Raw genomic sequence first — 18,564 nt, forward strand, 5'->3', positions numbered from 1 at the left:
GCAGAAGTGGCAAAAACTGAAGCACTGAAGTAAAAGTACGTCAGGTTTGTGGTCCACTTATCGACCTTCTGTTCTTGAGTACTTATATAAGTTAGTAATATTCCAGCACTGCTGGCAGCTCTGACACGGGCCTGCTGTTGCTTTGATCCCCGTGTTGTCCCCCAGTCAGCCGTTTCCTCACCTCCAGCCGCGGAGGGCGCATCTTCAAAGGGGGAGAATCCACAGCAGCAGAGGCGGAGCCTGGAGAGACTCAAGACGCGAAGCCTATCACAGAGTCTGTCACTGCTCACAATGCTGCTTACCTGCGCGCCTCCCTCACCTGGACCGTCTGCGACAGAGAAAATCAGATGAATTATGATGAGGATATTATTTTTCTCTGGGCATTTTTCGACGAAGGGACGAAGCAGTAGAGCTGAGCTGAGACAAAGTTTAAGTTCATTTATTCCAAAAAGAAAATAACAGCAGCAGAAGCTCCGAGGCCAAACAGGTAAGTCAGGATTTTAATTTGCTATCACTGCAACCAACTGTCAGTGTTACCGTATGAGTTTACATTAAGGTTATCTGGATCATAAATCTTTAACATTACCACAAATCTCTATATTGGGTTACCTAATAATTTATAAATTGTAGACGCGTCCTACAGCTTAAAACAAGTTAAAAACAAGTCTAAATAAACAGAACATTTAGTAGATTCAACATATTCATTAAAATTACTTTAACTTGGAGTCAAATATTAAAAAATCACAAAAAATAAGTAAACCTTTAAATATTGTAATTCATTTTTTATAAGCAAAGTTTTAATTTTTATATGTATTGGATATATGAATATAATGTCTAGGGTTTTCTGGTATAGTAACATCAAAGTGTGGATTATGTTTAGCAGTTTTCTGCTGAGCTGTTTGTGTGGAGGGTCAGTCTCAGTAGGATGTGGCCTTTCAAACACTCAGATTTTAAAATCTTAGCTTAAATAATGTTTCATTTAAAGTGATAACAAATTAGGGGGGAATCACACCTGCATGTTTGTTATGAAATATTAATAAAATCTGCTTGTTATTGCAGTTAATTTTAATTTCTGATCTAATGCCATTATTGCTCCTCTTTTTTCTTGTTAGAGAATTATAGGTTATTTAAAGTACACTGACTACTGTAACTTTTTCATGCTCCCTGTAGGAACAAACCCCAGAGACCCTGTGATACCTACTAAAACTGGGGGTAATGAAAGATTTCCCAGAGTGAAGATAAGAGGCAAATACACAGGTAGAGTGTAGTTTCAGTGGTTGATTATTCATTGATCTTACACGGTTATTAAAAAGCGCACATCATAGGATTTGATAATGTCCATTAAATGAATGTGTTTTGACGAGAGTTTCTATGAGGTGTGTGGTATAGGAACGGTTTCATTCAAAAATACCACATCTAAACCGTGGTGAGTGATCAGTATTTCATACGCAGCTGTTATTAAGAGACACAGTATATATGCAATGGTAGAAGAAATATTCAAAATGAGGTCAGCAAATTAGTCAAAAAATTAAATTAAATGAAAATAGGCAATAAAAGTATAGAACTATAAGAACTAATAAAAGTACAGAGCTAATGCACTCACAGTATGTAAATGGAGCTTCAGCGCTGTAATTGGTTGAGGTGAGGCTAATTTTATTTACTTCATTATACGAAGTAAATAAAATTAGCCTCACCTCAACCAAGCTTAGTTTCAGCTAAAACAGTGCATTTGCATATTTTGTAAACTGATCACGTTTTGTATGTACAATTTTAATCTCAATAGTGACTGTACCAGTTATATAAATAAATGAATATATAAATATATATGTGTGTGTGTGTGTGTGTGTGTGTGTGTGTGTGTGTGTGTCTGCGTGTGTGCGTGTGTATGTGTTTGTGTGTGGGTTAGGGTTTTATATATATATATATAGTACTAATTACAGTACATAGTTCCAGTGCACACACATAACACACACATAAATGTGTGTATATATATATATATATATATATATATATATATATATATATATACACACACATTTATATATACATATCAGTAACTCAAAATGTTTAAGGAACTTAAGTACTTAACTTCCACTGTGTATATATGTATCTAGACAATATTCATAGCTGCAGAAATGAAGTTTAAAGTAATAAGTGTATGTTTTGACTTGTATACAAAACAACAGGTGCCACATTTTGTACACCTCACCTTTAATAAAATCCTGTCTGTATGGTTGATATTTAAAGTCTTTGACCCTTAAGACATAAATACTGAAACATGAAATTGTATTGGAGGTGTTTCTGTTGCAGGACAGTGTGTGACTGTCAGCACTGTCAGGAACAAGATGCCTGTTTTTGTGCATTTTCACTAGAAAAGTCAGTGTCAAAATCGGCATTCAGACATAAAGCACAGCGGCAGATAATGGTGACTTTGTAAATGACATCTGAAACAGATATATGTTTGCACTTTGTCCACTCTGAAGAAAGAGGATGGTAAAAAAAACCACTCAGCTGTCACAAGAACTGCTGTATGAATTATAGTAAAATATGCAGCGGAGGAGGCACTTTACGCAATTGTGTCTGAATCAGCATCTCACAGACATTCCTAAATCACTGAGGATGTAAAGCTGTCATCCATACCTACCCTATCTCTGCACTTGATCACACTCAAATTAGACTTAAAGAGCAAAGAAACCGTTTAGAGAGATTAGCCTTCCAGCTCTGCATGTCACAAACTTAATCTCCTTCACTCAGGTGGGCAAATGACAATGTAGTTTAAATCCAGTTGTAGCACATTATAAATATAAAGTCACGTTCATTCCTCTTTATCATAGCATTTAGCAAAGGTCAGAAAGTTTTGATTTTAACAGAAGAGTGTTTGAAGCTCGCCGTGTTTCACTCTTCTGACAGCCGACCTGACCCCTGCTGAACTGATGCGCTCCACTCCATCTTGTACTTCAAGCGGGTTAAAACAAACTACTTGTAAATGCCATTTAAGCCAAACTAGTCTGTTTAAAGTGTCCACAGACAGTCAGCATGCCTGTTATCACTGTCTTACTCTATGTCTGGGATAAGATGAGATGGGAGACTTGTGGTGGACAGACTGAGGATTTAAATGGACCTGGAAATTATGCTGGAAAATGCTCTTCAAAATATATTAATGTGAAAACACAAACTAGCAGATTAGAAGTTGTGAAAAGGGGGCAGCCACTGGTGGAAAAGAATAATTAGTGAGTTTTCCAAATTTGGAAATATTAGGAAATATTGGGATTCATATTGTACTGTTGTCATTTAAAAAATCACAAATAGGGTTCTTTCTTCCTCATCGCTCCTTCTTTGCGCATCTTTATGATTGTAGACTTGTAAACTGGGGGCTTTTTGTCGGGTCTTGGTCGGGCAGGTTTTATGACCAGAGCTCTGTCATTGCTCTGTACCATCCTCCTCCTCCTCCCAGGTTGCCGTCCCCCCAGGGGGCCCCTCTATGCCAGCTGTTTCCCTTCGGAGCTCGAAGCGCTCCCAGCACTTTAGCGAACAGGAGAGGATGCTGCTGTCCTGGTTTGTTTACGGTTGTGTCAGTACGAGCAGAGTTAGGGGGGGGGGGGCGCTCTGCCGTGCGTCTGAGTCACATTCCCAAAAGATTACAGAGCAGTAGTTCTGGCTCCAGGCCGACATGAAATAAATCAGCTTGACCTTTAACACCAGACCTTTCATTAGAGAATTTCAAACTAATTGCTTTACGATTTCATTGCGACTGGAAAGCCTCTCTGAGTGGGTTTGACACTTAAACCCTCTTGGTTCGCCGTATTAACAAACTGCACATCTACTTCACCGTCAGTGACACAACCTGTGAGCCGAGCCACCTGCAAACTCTGCCCGCCTCTAATGGATCTACATATCAGACAGGATGTATACCTGACACTTGACCTCTCGTTTCTGGGCGACCTTGTGCAGTTTGCTATGTCAAATATGGCATCACATCAAGTGATCTCAAGACTAAGATTCCAGTCTCTCGAGCTTCAGACTAGTTTACTGTTTCCTGCTGTAAAGATAATTGTAGACGTTCGGGGATGGGGGTGTGGTGGAAGTCAACAGGATTGTTTGGGGCTAGGACATGTTTGGAGCCAAGCACCAGTCTGGTAGGCTGGTAGCCTCTCGTCAAAAATTTTCCACAGACTTATTGAGCGTTAACAAGCTTTGTGTCACCTTTAGAAACTCAAGCCCTTCCTTCCCTGTGGGATGGCCAACTGACGCTGGTGAAGTGCGCACGAGTGAAAATACCTGGAGTGTGTTGGGGACAGGATGCTGTTACAGAACGTGTGCCCATAATTATATAAATAGAGCAATTGTTCTTATGTTATTGTTGGACTCCCATTCTCATGCTCCTGAATGTCGTCAGTCTGCAACTGTTGATGCTCTCTGCCGCCAGTGTGTAAGAGGCGGGGCGTTTTACGGGGCTCCTTTTGTAACTTGCCTGGAGGGCTGTTGTTGTAAATCATGTGTGATTCATAAAAAACTGGTTCTCCTGTCTGCCAGGTTTCATCTCCACAAACCTCAGAGACGTACAAATAGACTTTGGCCTGCAGCCATACCTCCCTGGAACTTCTTCCTTCACCAAACTGCTCTCCTGTCAACACTCCCTCTCTCACTCGGCCCTCCCCCCATCTCACCAGCATTTATCTCCCCCCACTGCTCCTCTGCCTCTGCACGGAGTCGATGATGTTGTTTTCTTTGCGCTTGTCTTTGACTGTCCTCCATGGGAAGTACCTGGCAGCGGATGCATGTGGCAGGCTTCTGCCTGGACACGTCTGTCTCCCCCTCTCTGCTGCCTCCTCGGCCACGCAGCGTGAGAACTGCAGTATCCATGGCGATGAAGGAGGTGTGCTCGGGGTTGGTTATTTAAATGTTGTAGACAGGAGGATTTAGGCCAGGAGCTGAGTAACTTCAAAGCCTTTCAGACTGAGAAAAATGACCTCAAGACTTCAAAGTTGTTAGATGTTTCAGTGAAGTCACTGAGGATATGTAACACAGAGAGATGAGAGAGATTTGAAGAGATAACTATTTTCTGTTCTTTCTTTCCGCAGGTTTTTTCAATGTATCACCAACTGAGCATGTGCTAATCTTCCCCGCCGCAACCAAAGGATAGTGAACAACACTGTGTGTGGCTGACCACGTCCAGAATCCTGCACCTGCACCCACTGCTCACATGGCCCACCCTTACGAGCCCTGGTTACGGACAGCACCACCTAGTGGCAGCTCAGAAGACATGAACATCCCCTCCTGGTGGGACCTCCACAGAGATGTCCAGCCGGGGAGCTGGATAGACCTGCAGACGGGTCAGGGTGTAGGCTTGCCTTCAGTGAGTCCAGGGAGCTCCATGGGGTTGCAGCCCTCTTTAGGGCCTTACGGCTCTGACCCACAGCTGTGCGCCCTGCCTCCAGCTCAACATGCTCCAGCTTCACATTCATCTCACCTGTTCCCCCAGGACGGCTTCAAGATGGAGCCACTGGCCCCTGAAATGTTGCAGCAAGAACCGTTCTCCCTGGAGGAACCACAGGAGACCTCTGTCTCAGCCCGGCCCAAGCCCCAGCGCCGCTCCTCTTCCAGAGGTGCCGGCCAGGCCGTGTGTCGCTGCCCTAACTGCGTCCACGCTGAACAGCTGGGCCAGAGCACTGACGACAGCAGGAGGAAGCACATGCATAACTGCCACATCCCCGGCTGCGGCAAAGCCTATGCTAAAACCTCCCATTTGAAGGCGCACCTACGATGGCACAGCGGGGACCGGCCGTTTGTCTGCAACTGGCTCTTCTGTGGCAAGAGATTCACGCGCTCTGATGAACTGCAACGCCACCTGCAGACGCACACCGGAGCCAAGAAGTTCAGCTGCGCACTATGCCCCAGAGTCTTTATGCGGAACGACCACCTGGCCAAGCACATGCGCACACACGAGTCCCCGCCAGGACATGCCGAGGAGAGGGTCAACGGAGACGGCAGGATGGACAAGGGCTTCGATGCAACCACACCTCCTCAGTCGTCCTCAAACGTGTCTGCGTCTGACAGCGCAGAGCCGCCGCTGAAGCTGAAATGTGAGACAGACCCCTCAGTCTCCAGTGTGACGGGGCAGTCCAGCTAATTTCATCATTCACCAAAGGTTTACCATCTGTTCCCCTCTTCGTCCTAGAGGTGTCACAGTTTATATGATAGGATAGAGAAAAGAAGAAAGGTTTGGACAAACCTTTCCTGATGAAAGCTGGATGGAAGTACATGTCTGTGGTCCTGTGAATTTATCAACTGGGTTAATTAACCCAGTGATAAACTAAATGTTACAACACAGAAAAAAAACATGAATTTTACTGATTCTGTGGATAAAACTTTATTCTGTGTTTACTAAAGGTGAAAGGTGGCTTAGGAGGCAGCCGGCTGAAGCTGCAGCTTGTGGCCAGACTTCCATTGCTGCTAGAGCTCAAGTTCAACTGAAGGTGGCTTGTTAACTTTGTTTACAATGACATCAATCAAATGTGTTTATAAAGGAGTTGGGGCAGTGTTTGCCTCCGACACAGTTTAACCATTTTCAAGGGCAGCGTGCCTTCGAACAGAGAGAAAGCAGACAGTGGTGATGTTTTCCTTTTGTCACCGTATGAGAGTAGCCTACTGCACAAGTTGTGATGAGACACTGGAATATGATGCAGCATTTTCTAATTTTTTAGAGGTCATTAGCCATTTGGACACTTGACAGTACAGACCACTGAACTGGGTGTGTGTATGATGGTATCTAAGTAATGAAAATGGTACAAAAACTAAATGAAAGTACAAACAAGACAAGAATGCTGTGCCATGGCAGTGTCCTGTGATGTTATACGATGAATGCTAATGTGATGTTGATCATATAATATAATATAACATAATATAATACAATATAATATAATATAATATAATATAATATGATATAATATACTATATATAATATAATAGATGACACTTATTAATGAGAATGATCATACAGTAGGAGAATGTGAACATGTGTTGAAGTTACCTGATGGAACACAGCAATGCAAAGAATCACTAAGTTCTACCAATGATGTGAAACGGTAAACTCACAAATCCTCACTGACTGAACTGGAAAAATGAAAAGTGGTCACAGCAGCTGAAGACCTCTGCCAGGTAAGAAGAATTAGATGAAGCAGTGGCAGTCTGTTGTGGCATGCTTATGACAGCGGCCAAATCTTGTATAAACACGACTCCACAGATCCACCCAGTCAGGACAGGTTGCTGGCGTTGACTGAAACTTCCAGCACAAAGTAGCACTTCATTACATCACAGGTCCAAAAACGTAGTTTAATCCAGTGGCCTATGCGGTGCTCAAATTTAAAGCTGCACTAGTCGATATTTTTTTGGGATCAACAATGGATCAAATGACTGAGTAATGTGAAAGTTGTTGGTCACAGTGACAAACTAACAGCTAATTATCACCCAACTCTGCAGCTCCCTTCACTTGCACCTTTGGCATATTCAAGCTCACTGTTTGGCTATCTGGTCCACAGTGTTACTGTTTTGGTGCAGTCTCACTCATAGTGCGAATTATACAATGACAATCAGGAGGGGTCAACTTCTTCTCCAGGGTGAAAGGGCACTGAACTGAAGTCTTACAGTACAAGTATGTCAAAATTGTACTTAAGTACAGTACGTAGAGTAAATGTACTTGATTACTTTCCACCACTGCTAATACGATTACTTGGCCCTCAGCACACATGGATTCTAATATTGTTCAAATACCCAACCAGATAAAACTCAATTCCTGAGTGAAAATAAAGGCATGAACATGGGAAATATTTTTGTAATATTTGCTATACAGGTAAGAAAGAGTTTCAATCGTCTTTTTTTCCCCCCTCTTTTGGGGTCCAAGTGTTCGTCCCAGCAGCTGGTGTCAGCAAAAAAAGTAAAAAAAAAAGCCACTGTAGGCCAATTGACTAGATCCAAACAGCAGACAGGCAAATAAATAAATAAAATAAAAAAAATTTATGCTGTTTTTGTATCATAAATGTGCAGCAGAAAATCTTAATGGAGCGGAATTCATGCCTCAAAAGGTTTAGGCTTCTGTGGAAGCAAACAGTTGTCCTACCAATATTATCCAGCTGTTCCTCATGAAGTGGCTTCATGCAGCTCTTCCAAATATCATGAACTCAATAACCATTTGCATGTTGGATCAAGCTGTGGTCCCAGTCATGATGAATGAGTGAAGGGCTTCTCTCTCAACACATTTCATTAGCGGATGTTGGTGCGTCAGTTTTTCCGTGCTCAACACTGACAAATCATTCTGCAAAATGCGTTGTTGTAACATGACAACCTTCTGACTAGCGTTTGATTAGCATGCAGAGAAAGACTGTAATAAAATGTAGTTGTACAATGCACAAACCAGAAAATTGTTTAGGTTATTTGTTCTGGATAGTTAACATTCATAATCAATACTGTATGATCAATAGTTCTGTAGGAAGCAGTGTGAGCAGCTTTACAGTTTAAAACACTATTAGGATGTATGTAAACCATCACAGACATTAGGCTAAGATTTCTATAAACTAGGGAGCTTGCATTATTGGAGGCACACGATTGCTGTATTTATGTATAGAAGATAAGAAATGGAAGATAGTGCTTAAACATCAGCCAATTATTACATATTGACTATTATTTTATTTTATTTTTTTAATGTTATTATAGATAGACTCATGATATTTTCTTTTATTATGGTCAGTAGAACAAAATGGACAAATGTTTTTAATTGGTTGCTGTAGTAAATGTTTTAGTTGTGGAGACTGTAATAAAATAAGTTCAAAAACTTTGAATAAGTTAAATATCATGGTGTAATAACTTGTATTTAATCTATTATTGTCCTTTATTAAATAAAAAATATATTCTGTGTCTGTGTTGAAGCTTGTTGTGTTGTACTCCCAAAATAAGACATCAGCATCATCATCATCATCATCATCAGAGGTGGACAAAGTACACAACTTCATTACTTGAGTCAAGTGTAGATCCTCCTGGTCAAATATTACTCCACTACAAGTGAAAGTTGTTTAGTCAAATTTTTACTTGAGTTAAAGTACTGGAGTACTTGCTTTTACAAATTATTTTAAAAAATCAAAAAGTATTTAAAAAGTACATTTTTCAATGTCAACTCATTGTATTGTTCCACACTTACACCTAAACCTAATAACTGTGAAACAACCTACTGAATGAATTGACTGTAGTCTACTGGCTGTAGAACCTGGAGAATAAAAAGCTTGTAGGATATGCTTCAAAGCCTGTAGCAATAGCCATAAAAACACAACTGAATCAACAGAAGGAGCTATTGTCGTTTTCGTATTTCTTTTTTGTAGGTAGTGATGAAGTTTGTTCGTGGTCAACACAGAAAACATTTAAAACTAAAGGAATCTTTCTTTAACTGTAAAATTTCAAACATGTACTTCAGATCAGACGTAGCCATCATTAGGCCACCGCCAAGCTCAAACTGATCTGTTCAAAAATGCAGCAGCACAACAAGACTGACAGTGTAGGAGTTGGCTGATTGTTTTTTCTCCTGTATCACATCATTCAAAATAAAAGAAAATGAATTTTGCTGACTTAAAGCTCTGCTTCAAAGTAACAAGAACTTCATAGAAATGTAGTGGAGTAAAAAGTACAATATTTGTCTTATAAGTGTAGTGGAGTAAAAGTCATAAGTTTGTAAAAAAAAAAAAAAAAAAATTATATGCAAGTAAAGTACAGATAGTGAAGTAAATGTAGCCTACTTTGTTACTTTCCTCCCTGATCATCATCATAATTATTACTCTTATAAGTATTAGTAGTATTATGTATAGTAGTTTATTGTTGTTTATTGTTTATTTGGATCCCCATTAGCTTCCATCTCTACTACAACTACAACTAATCTACCTAGTAGAAGTAGTTTTGTATGTTTTAGAGCCTGTCCACAGTACCAAAATTTTCTCTTCTGTACGATCAGAAGTGGTTATTCTGCATTATAATTATTCTTGGTTGTTTTTAATGCAATAGTTAAACCATGGGTTTCCATGTGGATTCTGGACAGCCCGTGGGATCCCAAAATGAATTGGTGTGGTCAGAAGATGATTAAAGGAATAAGAAACCAAAAATATATATTTGTTACACATTTTTTCCCTGACTTTTGCTCTGATGCATTTTTTTTTTACTTTCACCTCTTCGGGCCTATAAAACGCATTCAAATGGAACTGACGACAAACGCCTGTGTGGTGAAACTGCTAATAACTTATGTCCACATTAAAACCACATGCTTTGTTTTAATGGGTTACAAACCAAAAAATCAAGGAACCACCGAGTAAAGCTTTTCTGAATCCGTGGCCTTCAGGGTCCAGTTGCTGACTTTAGGTAATCCAAATACTTGAATAACTATGAACTAGTTGAACAACCAGAAAGTTAGTCATAAATATAGTTAAACTACTAGTTCAATTACATGTATTTCTGTACAACTAAATGTGTATAACTGTGGTTATTGTAACCAAAACCACCACCAAGTCCTGTTGAGTCATATCAAAGATCCTCTATACTTTTCTCTACTGTCTCTGGTCATATCCTTAACTGTCTCCACGACGGTACGTCTGTAATGTCGGAGCTTACGCTGGGCACGCGAAGGCAACATGAGCTGGAACCGGAATGTGAATCACACAAAACCGGAAGTACTTTAAAAACATCACACACAATCTTCGGTAGCTCCATTTTCTAGCTAGCCTTAAACTTTCACTGTTCCACCTTTCATCGTTAAAGGACAAACTTGTCTAGTATCATTTCTTGTTGGACTGAAACGACGAATTTTTCAAGATGGGGGGCGGTGATCTGGTAAGTTTGACCTATCTCATCCACGATAGACGCTTTCTCCGGTATAGAAAGTGATAATAACAAACTTCATTTAGAATATGGGTATTTAAAGATATTTGTTTCATTATTGGTTACTACACAGCCCTTACAACACAAGTTAATATCTATTGGGAATTGTTTCGAGCTGAAGTTCAGTTTAGCATTTCGTACTCATCTTATGAGGAGTAGATATTTTCATAGCTACTACTAACGTAAAACAGTCTACCGACTTTAGTTTGCAGTAGCTTAATGTTAGCATAAGTGACTGAGCATTAGATTTGTTTTGAAACTGTGCTGAATACACCTGAAGATGTTATCAATTCCTAGTAGATGATGATGATGATGATTATTATTATTATTATTATTATTAGGCCATATCATTATTGCCAACAAGTAGGGAAACATGTTCATTCAAATCTGCCGTTACCGAATTAATGCTTTCAGACGTTTTTACTCATTCTGTCTATTGTTAAACCCATTCAAAATAATTTTGCACTCTAAAGATAACATTTGTTTTCCTTGTCTTCTGCCAGAACCTGAAAAAGAGCTGGCATCCCCAGACTATGAAAAACATTGAGCGTGTTTGGAAAGCTGAACAGAAATATGAGGCTGAACGCAAGAAGATTGAGGAGCTCCAGAAAGAGCTGAAAGAGGAACGAGCCCGAGAAGAAATGACGAAATATGCAGAGGACAGTGGTGCCATCAAGTTAGTTCTCTCTCAGATTATCAAGGACAATGTTTTGGTGGTTAAGACAAAAGTGTAGCATCCAAGTCATGTTGTATTTTTGGTATGATGACAGAAAGAAGGATGATCGCCTGGACTGGATGTACCAGGGCCCTGCAGGTCAGGTGTCCAGAGATGAGTATCTGCTGGGACGTCCCGTTGACAAGCAGATTACCGACCAATACGAGGAGCCAGAGAGCGGCCCATCAGCTGAGACTGGCCTCCTGCCTGGGTCTATCTTCAACCCCACCACCCCAGCCTCCAGCCTCGACCTGGCTGCCAAGATCAGGGAAGACCCCCTCTTTGAAATCAGGTAAGTTTCATGTAATTTGTACTGGAATGGTACTTAATTGTGGCAAATTAGTTTATATTTTGTCTGTGTTGTTAAGGAAACGTGAGGAAGAAAAGAAGAGGGAAGTCTTGACTAATCCAGTGAAGATGAAGAGGATCAAAGAAATGGTAAAATTACTATTTTGATGAGAATTATGGAAAATGTATTTTAATGTTGGCATTTGTAGGGTTAGGGCTAACCCTAATCCTACCCCTAACCCTTTTAAGATGTTTGAACTTTCTACAAAAGTTCTTTTAGATAGATGTATTTTCATGTGTTGGCCTTCTTGGCATTTTTCAGCAATGTTCTAACTAAATTCTCACAAGACAAATACAGTTGTGTTAGAAAAGAGAGGATTTGTTTTTTATGGTAAAACATGAGTTGGTTCTCTCACAGCTGCGCCAGAATCTTGACAAGAAAGACAAGAAAAAGAAGAGGAAGAAGGACAAAAAGGAGAAGAAAGGAGACAAAGAGAGGAGGAAGGAGAAGAAGCACAAGAGAAGGAGTTCAAGTTCAAGCTCAGACGAGGAAGCTGAGAAAAAACACAGGTATGTAAGGAGCTTGTTTAAGAAATAACTGGAACATACAGTATATATGTGATTTATGTGTGCTCAACGAGCACAGTAAATTACATATGGTAAAGACCATGTTGGCATGTTTTGGCACATGGAGGACATTCAATTAATTAGTTAAGTCTTAATTGTTTTAATTATCGTCTTCGGTCTATTTTAAGGTCACATTCACGAGATGACTCCTCAGCAGACACCAAGGCTCGTTCCCATCATATTCAAGGCTACGGGCTACAGGTCAGTAAGAAGCAGAGATGTAACCTGTGATTTTAACGATTCATTTCTCACTGGACCAGGACCTGTTTAAGTCCTAACATTTTCTTTTTTCCTCTCAGCTCCCTGCTGGCAGATATCACCAGTCCTCAGCTCCGTCCAATTACTCGGGACGCCGTGAGAGGAGCCGCTCTAGATCGCCTCACAGGCACTATAGGGACAATCACTCCTCCTCCTCTTCCTCACACAGAAGCGACAGGAAGGTCGAGCCCAGAGCTTCCAGCCCCCAGGGAGAGCGTTACCAGAGACAGAGGAACAACGTGTCCAAGTATGAGTTCACAGCTCTTCAGAAAGTATATACACTGCACTTGTACAGTCATTGATCATGCCAAATGAATGGCTATAGTAAAAATACTGAATTACACAGTATTTTGGTTAAAATAATTACATGCAGAGGAAATTATGCGATTCATATTACCATTTTGCTATTATTACAATGTTAGTGGTCAATCTCAAATCCTCTCTTTAACGTACTACCATGTTATATGCATATTTTGTGCAATCAGAGCTTATTGTTTTCAAAGCTGTAAATACAAGTAGATTTAAAGTGTATGAGCATGTGTCGCCAAGCAAACTGTCTCAAAATGCAGTGGAAATTCTGGTAGAGTAATCATAGACTGATGAAGCCCTAGAAATGTACAAAATGCCACTGCAACAAAAGTTTAATTTCTCCACTTGTGTTAATTTGTACAATTCTGACTATGTTATTTGGGATAACGTAATCAGAAAATGCTGTTTGAGTAGTAATCTGTTACTCAGTGCATTAATTGATGCTCTCACTGAATCGATTCCAGTAATTTTTCACAGTTATTTTTTCTGCCTGGCGTAGGAAGCTCTCTGCAGATGACCTGGAGCGAAAGAGGAGGGAGATGATGGACGAGGCCAAGCAGAGGGAGGAGGACAGGGAGAATAATGTGAAGAGATACAAGAGGCAAGACGAGCAGGAAAGGCAGCGGGAACAAAACACCAAGCATGACCGCCATGCTGGCTTCATCCAGTAAGTTTCAGAGCAACATGAAGGTGTGATGCTTTGGCACTCATGTCTCTTGTTCTGTTTTAAACACAGTAATAATCTTTACCTGCTTTTGATCTTTCTTGTTTCCAGCTAATTTCCAGCTTCAGTAACACTACGCCTTTCTCTCTTGCAGTAACATGAAGTTGGAGAGTGCTGCCAGCTCTTCCTTAGAAGACAGAGTGAAGAGGAATATCCACTCCATTCAGAGGACACCAGCCTCCTTGGATAACTTCATGAAGAGATGAAGACAACACTTTTATCACACAGTGCATGAACTGATTGGTTACACTTGTAAAGAGTGTGTTATCACCTCGTTTATCTGTCTCTAATGTACTGAGGCAGAAGGATGGATGGTGTGGAATTCAAACAGGGAATCGTGTTGCTTTTACTTTGAAAAGCAAATTCCACACTGGGACCATAATTTATATTTCAGACAAATGCAAACAGTCTATCAGGGCTGATCAGTTCTAGTTATATTCTAGTAAGCCAGTACCCCTTTAAGGTTCATATTGTCTGAACTCTGTATAGTATACTACTTTTGTTTTTACAGTATAATAGACCCGCTTTTGTCTCAAAAGGTTTTTGTAATATATATCATTGTTACTTGATGTAATCCTGTGTGTAGCAACTGGAATAAAAGCATATTTCTAGAGCTCCATTACTTGTTTTTTCTTTTTAAAACAAACCTGTATCTTCACTCTGTCATTCTGATTCTGCTCAATAAAACAAACCTTAAAGCATAAACTTCACATCAACACCATCATAATCAATGGAACATCTCCAGGTTACATAAAATAACTTCAGTGTGGTTGCATGTGCCAGACCTGATATGACAGAGCTCATCTTGCAAAATTTTGAACAGGAGAGCTGTTCTCATCAGGATATGAAGATAATGATACTTCAAATAAGTATAGTAAAAATCTTCAGAAGTAGGATTTATATCATTAAGAATAGACAGGATTTTGTCAGAATTCATTGTAACTCGTTTATTGAATTTAGTGGTTACAGTTGGGGTAATATGAACAGGTGGTTGCCCTGTTAGCTAAATATTTGTACTAACTGAATAAGTTTTGATACCGTTTGGGGAAGGATAGTACGAAGTAGGATAGTCCTTTTTTGGTATTGTCATTCATTATTATTCGCTGAGCAGAAAAACAACAGAAACGTGAATCGATAAAAATAACAATAACCCAGTGAGGATCCACAGGGGACAGAAATTGGCAGTGACAGCACAGCACTAGCATTTTCAAGAAAAACCTCCCGGTTTTAATTTCACTTTAACACGCCTCAACCAAACTATGCCTGCACCGTTCAACACCGCCCATATCACCCAATGACAGTGGCGCTCTGCACCGACTTAACGTTCATCCAGCCAATCACCCTTGTGCAAGCGATGACGTTGTAAAAGCAAGTTAGTCAAATTTCTGTGTTTCTAAATCGTGTAGTCACTGTGGGAAGCTAGCAGTGGTTTTTAAAAGCTGAGAAGTGTTTGCAAGTCCTCAGTTAGAAATATACTACAACACCTTCACAATGGTAAGAACATCATACATAGATCATATGTGTACAGTATGTTATGTGGAATGGTTTAAAAATGAGTTAATAAGGCTAACAGTAATAAGAGCTCGGTTAAGCTAATGTTGTTAGCTCATATATATCTTTAACATGCTTTTTTAAGTTAGTTTAAATCCTCTGGAAACGGATTTAACGCTAGGTTTTTACAAATTAGCACACCGTCCTTAGGTTACGTAATTTTTAAGTAATGTTTCAGTTAACAAGACAGAATAATAGGAATATAACAGTGGCCGGCATTAGCCATAAAGCTAAGTACTTACGCACATGAGCTAACGTTGTATTTCGTACATTATGTTGCTTCCTGGATTCACTTTTGCTTTTATAACTGTTATTGCAATTGATTTAAACAGTTGTTGTTTTTAAGTTTGTTTCATCAGCCAACGTATGATCAGAAGCTGTCAAATTGATGAGCTGAAGCTTGTTAACTACTGTCAGCAGCAAACTAACATATCTGCAATCTGCAAAAATCATTAACGTTGTTTTATTTCATATAAACATAATTTACAATTATTTTTACGATTGAAATTTATGTCCATTGTTTATGTACCAACACCACACCTCTGATTTTACTGTTATTTGTTTTGTTAGTTCTAGTTTTCGTTAGTTTGAATAACTTCTGCACGTTGGTTAGAAATAATGAAATTGACATGCTTTTTTTGCTTGTAAATATATGATAAATGAAAAGTAAAGTAATGAACATTTTACACATATATCATTTTGTGGACAAATATCTTATAGTACTTAAGTGTGTGTATTTTTTTGAGGTTCTTATTGTAGAATTGTTATTCATCCTTATGTTTCATAGTAGGGCTTTGCCTCACAAGTATGTTTTTTTATCAATGAATATATCTGTTCTTTTCTCAATTAACCAACTTGCAATAAAATATCAGTAAAAAGAGAAATACTTATTACAATCCCTTAGAGCTCAAATTTACATATTTAAATTTCTTATTTTGTCATTTAGCTTAAATTTAGTTTAACAATGAATTGATACATCAGAACTGTTGCTGAGAAGTTTCTGTCAACAGACTAATCAATCGAACTATTAATTGATTCTGCACTGACTGACATACTGCTCTCTTTTTTTGTCTTCATCCAGTCTATTATGAACTATAATGGAGGGGCTGTCATGGCCATGCGAGGGAAGAACTGCGTGGCGATAGCAGCAGACCGGAGATTTGGCATTCAGGCTCAGATGGTCACCACAGATTTCCAGAAGATCTTCCCTATGGGAGAGAGGCTGTACATTGGGCTTGCTGGACTGGCCACTGATGTTCAGACAGTGTAAGTGTCTACAACCTCAATTTATTTTTCTGTCAATGTGACAGAGTGGTTCTTTCACCTCCAGGGCATAGTGACAAGTTTTCTTTGAAGCTTTACAAAATGAGTGACAACTTTCAGACCTTAAATAATGGTACCAACACACACAAATTTAGCCTGGAGCCCAAGTTCATTGCAACACAGTTAACAGTAGTCAACTTTATTGATAATTGCAGTAATATCCAATGTAGAATGTATCAGGACTGATGCATATGTAGCATCTCTTTGATAACACTGATGCTAACTGCACGTCTTTGCATTGTGTGTAGATCCCAGAGGCTTAAATTTAGACTAAACCTGTATGAGCTGAAGGAGGGTCGCCAGATCAAGCCCAAGACCTTCATGAGCATGGTCTCCAACCTGTTGTATGAAAGGAGGTGAGTGAGTTGAACTTAATTTTAGATCTTCCCACTCTAAGGTAAAGGACAGTGTACTTAATGTCTGATCCTCTCATTAGGTTTGGGCCGTACTACATCGAGCCTGTGATTGCAGGACTAGATCCCAAAACCTTGGAGCCATTCATCTGCTCCCTGGATTTGATTGGCTGCCCCATGGTGACAGAAGACTTTGTTGTGAGCGGCACCTGCTCAGAGCAGATGTACGGCATGTGTGAATCTTTGTGGGAGCCGGACATGGTAAGTAGTGTGTGAAGTCTGAAGTCACTGTCACACCTGTGGGTTGGTTGCTGGATGCTAAACAACAGTTAGTATCAGTTTATACATGTGTAGATGAGTATTACCCTAATTTTACATATAAGAAGTTTGCAGTGTTCTTCATGCTAATGAGGTACCTAATGTGTACGTTTTTGTACTTTTAAATTAAATTAGCATTCATTTCCATATGTAGTAAGTGAAAAGTTGACAGATATAGGCCTAACATTTTGGGAAAGAGTTACAAGGTTAGATAGGATTGTTTCTACAGTCAACGACTGTTTCAGTACAGTTAATTGTCCCTATCTATTGTCTGTATATGCCATTTGAGACAGAGAGGCTAATTGACACGGCTTCTCTTTACAATGTGTGAGGTGTACCAAGGTTTCAACCACTCTGGCCACAGATGTTCCTTAGTTAATGTTAGTTAAAATTCATGACTTAATTTTGAGAAATGTGTTTGATTACGCAGGAACCAGACGATCTGTTTGAGACCATCTCCCAGGCGATGTTGAACGCAGTTGACAGGGATGCGGTGTCTGGCATGGGAGTAGTTGTACATGTCATGTAAGTATAGTAATAACAAGCACGGTATGTATGAGTTAGGGTGAGGTGGAATGACAGGTTTGCAGTGATTGACAGCCTTTTCTTCTCTTTGTCAGTGAGAAAGACAAGATCACCACACGAACCCTGAAGGCCAGGATGGACTAGGCCTTCTGTTTTCTTCCCACATTTGACCAACACGTTTTGTATAAAAATAATAAACAATGCTTGTACTCTTTTTTTCTTATTGATATAGTTCAATAAACTTAGGTTTAAACAGTGAATTTGATTCCTGTCATGTTAAGAACTTCTGTCTGCACCAAACCAAGGTGTCATATTTGACAACTGGATTTAATATGTGATCCAAGGTGATGATTGTTGGTTTAGATGACACTTAATGCATTGTGTTGTTACAGACATAAGTAGCTATAGTGTTGAAAGTTCGTTAACTGAAGTTTTCATGGTTTATGTGGCACCAGACTAATGACTCACTACAGAGGCATGCAGTTGTCTTTATAACTATGCACGCTATGATCTGTGACATTTTGTCAAAGAAAATCTTTAAGGGCCAGTCCCAATGTCAGGGTTGTGTTTACAACTGACAACACAGGGTCAAAAGGATTTTAAAGTTTTTTTCTCATTAATTTTGCTTGGACGCAGGCTAGTGAATTCAAATGTCCCCTGTCATC

At 39.6% G+C, this 18,564-nt stretch overlaps 3 protein-coding genes across 4 annotated transcripts; all 3 read left to right on the top strand.

Annotated features, from left to right (window-relative positions):
- Window positions 1-295: 295 nt before the first annotated feature.
- sp6 (Sp6 transcription factor) lies at window positions 296-8,915 on the top strand. 2 transcript variants are annotated; one of them, XM_023413663.2, is made up of 3 exons: window positions 296-487; window positions 1,171-1,257; window positions 5,082-8,915. In XM_023413663.2, exon 3 carries the CDS (start codon window positions 5,204-5,206, stop codon window positions 6,128-6,130), a length of 927 nt encoding a protein of 308 aa, XP_023269431.1. In that variant the 5' UTR covers window positions 296-487; window positions 1,171-1,257; window positions 5,082-5,203; the 3' UTR covers window positions 6,131-8,915. The 2 variants fall into 2 exon arrangements, with proteins under 2 accessions (XP_023269431.1, XP_023269433.1); XM_023413665.2 differs by lacking the exon at window positions 1,171-1,257.
- A 1,791-nt stretch (window positions 8,916-10,706) lies between these two features.
- Window positions 10,707-14,448, top strand: cwc25 (CWC25 spliceosome associated protein). The gene is made up of 9 exons (XM_023413668.2): window positions 10,707-10,860; window positions 11,412-11,584; window positions 11,679-11,915; window positions 11,992-12,061; window positions 12,330-12,481; window positions 12,667-12,739; window positions 12,838-13,043; window positions 13,605-13,772; window positions 13,924-14,448. The coding sequence occupies exons 1-9, from the start codon at window positions 10,843-10,845 to the stop codon at window positions 14,033-14,035; spliced, it is 1,209 nt and encodes a 402-aa protein (XP_023269436.1). The 5' UTR covers window positions 10,707-10,842; the 3' UTR covers window positions 14,036-14,448.
- A 732-nt stretch (window positions 14,449-15,180) lies between these two features.
- Window positions 15,181-18,159, top strand: psmb3 (proteasome 20S subunit beta 3). The gene is made up of 6 exons (XM_023413673.2): window positions 15,181-15,323; window positions 16,462-16,646; window positions 16,952-17,059; window positions 17,140-17,317; window positions 17,805-17,899; window positions 17,995-18,159. Exons 1-6 carry the CDS (start codon window positions 15,321-15,323, stop codon window positions 18,041-18,043), a joined length of 618 nt encoding a protein of 205 aa, XP_023269441.1. The 5' UTR covers window positions 15,181-15,320; the 3' UTR covers window positions 18,044-18,159.
- The last annotated feature ends 405 nt before the right edge of the window (window positions 18,160-18,564 follow it).

The sequence above is a fragment of the Seriola lalandi genome, unplaced genomic scaffold (assembly GCF_002814215.2).
Source record: "Seriola lalandi dorsalis isolate HSWRI2012SDOR001 ecotype SW California unplaced genomic scaffold, Sedor1 jcf7180002054518, whole genome shotgun sequence".
In the NCBI taxonomy this organism is placed as follows: Eukaryota; Metazoa; Chordata; class Actinopteri; order Carangiformes; family Carangidae; genus Seriola; species Seriola lalandi.